We start from the raw sequence: 2,430 nt of genomic DNA, 5'->3' as shown, positions 1-2,430 counted from the left end.
TCCTTAAGAAGCCCCCCCCCCCCCCCCCCCCCCCCCACGTGGAATTGCTTGACAAAGACCCATGTCAAATAAGTAGAATAAATACAGAAAGGACAACATAAATAATGGGATCACCTTGGGTATTCACTTGAGATGCATAAAATTTAACAATGGGCCTATGGGGGAGCTTGTGGTTTGCTACTAGGAGATCTTGGTAACCTTCACAATCCTTACAAACCATTGTGCATTCACTTGAGATGCATAAAATTTAACAATGGGCCTATGGGGGAGCTTGTGGTTTGCTACTAGGAGATCTTGGTAACCTTCACAATCCTTACAAACCATTGTGACATTAATGATAGAGCTGTGATGAATGGGCCTTGCTCAATCCCATCAAAAGTGATTAACCATCCTACCTATGCAACTTGGATTGGTGTGTTGCTAATTGGTACAATCAAAACTCTCAAGGAGGAAGAGAAGGGTATTAGAGAGAAACCTGGCCTAGTGCGTGTTGTTGAATGGTACAATCAAACCTCTAACGGAAAGACTAGAAGGGTGTTAGAGAAAAACATGATAACACATATATAAAATCATACATAGAGAGGTGCACGGTGCTCTCTCTCTCTCTCTCTCTCTATATATATATATATATATATATGTGTGTGTGTGTGTGTGTGTGTGTGTGCGCACGCGCGCGCACACAAACACACGCCCAACGGATACGAGGTGGTTGAGCAACAAGTAAATGGTGAATGAGCAACAGTGGCAGATATAGCGAGCAAGAGAGTGTAAAAGAGTCAAGAAATTGGATTGCAAACATTTTTTATATAATGTAAACCAAATTAGTTACAGTGGCAAAGAGAAATTACTTGTGGGACAACATAATAAGGGAAGATGGAGACTAGGGAGAGGGCGGTTCAAAGAAGCTGTAAGGCTCGTAGCGGTAGTAGCAGCTGCTGAGATGCAATTGTTCGCCGAGGGTGGAGTCGCAGATGACGCGGAAGGAGTAACGCGAGAGGCATTCCGAGCACTCCGACTGGTCGAGATAGCCGAGGCATTGGGCCACTGCGAACTCGCCACTGGCGCTAGCAGAGGCAAAGCCGCCCTGCGTGGGAGCCAGGCTGGTCACATTCTGCATCAGAGCAGCTATGGCGGCCAAGGCCACGGGGTCACTTGTGGGGGCGTAGCAGTAGCCGATGACGTAGCTGGTGTCCAGCACGAAGAAGGGGTGGGTGTCGTAGCGTAGGTAGCAGCCGTCCAGCTGGATGCGGGCGCCCAGCGAGGCCGGGCAATCGCGCTGCGTCAAGCGGGCCGTGGCGTTCTCCAAGCACTGTCTGCATAGCTTCCGGCTCTGATCCCCTCTACATTGGAACATGGCGTACACCATATTGTCATCCTGCTTCGACCCTGGTGTGGCGATGGCATACTTGGTGCCCTGCGCAGAAAGGGTGGTGAGGTTGCGGAGAGCTGTTTTCAAATTTCTCTTGAAAGTGGGGGTTAACTGTGCTGAGGACGAAGCGTTGCGCATGCAGGTGAGGTAGGGGACTCCCAGGTAATTAGAGCCTGCCGCAGCTTGCACAGCCTGCATTAAAGCCGAACAGCAGCTGGCGAAGAGAAAGAGGAGGAGGAGGGCTCTCTTGCTGCAGCATGCTGTAATTGGCAGTAACCCAGGTCTCTTGAACTCCATGGACGCGGGGGTGAGAGAAAGAGAGAGAGAGAGAGCCCTTCTTCCAGGAGGCTGGAGCCTTGCATTCAACGCAATGACTCATAATTCTCACCGGCCTACAAATTAGGACGGGGTCTTTTTGCAACAAAGTTGTGCAAGACTTCTTCCACCCAGCGCTTTCTCACAGTGGGTTCGGTAGCTCGCAAACTACAGAATGTCAACAATTGGGACCGCTTCAATAAGAGATATATGCTCAGAGGTGTTGCATCTTCACACGCACACCATTTTACTTTATAAATATCGTTAGTGCAAGTCACTTTATGTTTCTAACCATAAGTGAGAGGCCTTTTCTATAACTCAAGATTAACCTCTTCACATGAAAGTGTTCTTTTTATAAAGTTTTTCTAAAGTGCAAAAGTTTAAGAAAAAGAGCTTATCTTTAGACTTTTTACTTTGAGTATATTACAAAAGATCAATTAGTTACCGACACTAAGTTATCGATGTTGTTGGTGCACTACAATACACCACACAAAAATCGACGTGAATATTAATGACTCATTAAATGTAAAATGCGTTAGAATAAGAATCAAAATAAACGTCGATATCGTTTCGTCAATATAATCACCGATATTGTAATCGTCAAAATACACAATGAAAAGTACGTCAGAGTAAGTGCTTTAATACACATCGGTATATAATTTTTTTATACCACCATCTATACCGAGGCTTATTTCAGCGTGTATCGATTCCTGCATCGATGACAAAACCTGCAAAAACAATTTGGA

At 46.0% G+C, this 2,430-nt stretch overlaps 1 protein-coding gene across 1 annotated transcript; it reads right to left on the bottom strand.

The window, feature by feature from the left end:
• Positions 1-763: 763 nt before the first annotated feature.
• LOC147443292 (plasmodesmata-located protein 6-like) lies at positions 764-1,757 on the bottom strand. The gene has a single exon (XM_086529829.1). It carries the CDS (start codon positions 1,664-1,666, stop codon positions 881-883), a length of 786 nt encoding a protein of 261 aa, XP_086385955.1. The 5' UTR covers positions 1,667-1,757; the 3' UTR covers positions 764-880.
• Between the last annotated feature and the right edge of the window lie 673 nt (positions 1,758-2,430).

This window comes from Adiantum capillus-veneris, chromosome 14, assembly GCF_014529385.1.
Source record: "Adiantum capillus-veneris isolate H3 chromosome 14, ASM1452938v2, whole genome shotgun sequence".
Taxonomy (NCBI): domain Eukaryota; kingdom Viridiplantae; phylum Streptophyta; class Polypodiopsida; order Polypodiales; family Pteridaceae; genus Adiantum; species Adiantum capillus-veneris.
Note: the sequence above shows the minus strand (reverse complement) of the source record. Positions and strands in the feature narration are given on the sequence as shown.